This window comes from Halyomorpha halys, unplaced genomic scaffold (genome assembly GCF_000696795.3).
Source record: "Halyomorpha halys isolate HHAL.00 unplaced genomic scaffold, Hhal_1.1 Scaffold253.1, whole genome shotgun sequence".
Lineage (NCBI taxonomy): Eukaryota > Metazoa > Arthropoda > Insecta > Hemiptera > Pentatomidae > Halyomorpha > Halyomorpha halys.
In genome coordinates, this window is record NW_027111492.1 from 181,032 (window position 1) to 182,312 (window position 1,281).

Below are 1,281 nucleotides of genomic sequence, written 5' to 3' on the forward strand. Positions count from 1 at the left end.
CAATAATAATAATGTAATGACAGTTGTAAATTAGCTCATCTTGATTCTCTTCCTCACAACTTAGATCAATAAGACATTCAGTAGCCAGACTATTAAACAACTTCCACTTTTCACCCACTTTAGGCAAGTTGTAATAAATGAAAATTTACATACTTTAATGAAAACTTAGAAGTAAACAATAATATGATGTTTTAGAAGGAAAGGTTATAAAACTAACCCCCTCTCCTCTCCATCCTCTCCTCTCCCCTCCCCTACTCTCCCTCCTCTCCTCTCCCCTGCCTCTTGGACTATAAAACCATCTTCAGGGGTCTTTGTGGTACAGTTTTATAAATTATGTTCTTTCTTTTTTATATCTTTTTAAATGTATCACTCAATGTAAATGTATGTACTTTTATTTCAGCGAAGAGGATGTCCAGAACGACGGGGTAATACATCTAGCACACCCAGGACCAGTGACGCAGAAGTCCATCACAGATTTCTTCAGCAAGATTCCTAACCCAGCTGAGATATTCTCTCAAATTCTAGAAAATGTGAAAGAAATGTTCGGGTAAACGGAATCCAAAATTGGAAGAGTTGAAAACTACTCCTATAAATATTGAGAGAAAATAATAATTAAAACTTCTTAAAATTGTCTTGTTTATATTTTATTTGGTTTCCTCACATTCTGTATTTTTCTAAATCTCATATGCGGAATCCGGAATTATTCTATACATGTACAAACATAAGAAAGAAACACAATATTCTGAACCCATTGCTTCCCAACTGCACTGGCAATATACTGTAAATATACTGAATGTATTATATAATAACATAATACATTCAGTAAAATTGATCTCAGTTAAATTGGAATGTTACAGGCGTGTAGAGAAACTACCCATTGGTAGCACTCTAATAATTTTTTTTACATTAGCACGTCTCGTGGCCATCTTCTTTTCAGACGCCTCGGAGGATTGTAAGGAATGGGAGAGGATGCAAGGTTAGAAACTAGGGGGTTTGGGTGGTTAGGGAGTTTATAATGGAAGGAATAATATCGGGTTCGGGCTAGATCGGTTACATAGGGAACATTAAGGTCTTTATGGATGATTTTATTTGTGACAAAGTAAGGAGCATTGAGGATTTTACGAAGGATTTTGGCTTGTACGGATTGAATACGAGAGGAATTCGAAGGTTTAGTGGAGCCCAAACCTCAACTCCATATGTCCAGATTGGCCGTATTACAATCATGTAGATCAGTATTTTGTAATGAGTTAGAAGTTTAGACCGTTTGTCTAGTAAGTGCTG

General features: G+C 36.0%; 1 protein-coding gene across 1 annotated transcript in view; it reads left to right on the forward strand.

Moving 5' to 3' along the window:
* The window catches only part of LOC136796274 (uncharacterized), a gene marked incomplete at its 5' end in the record, with an annotated part of 30,432 nt that extends 29,801 nt beyond the window's left edge, over positions 1–631 (forward strand). The window contains 1 exon segment of the mRNA XM_067049520.1: positions 401–631. Coding sequence (XP_066905621.1) covers positions 401–551 — 151 coding nt within the window.
* Between the last annotated feature and the right edge of the window lie 650 nt (positions 632–1,281).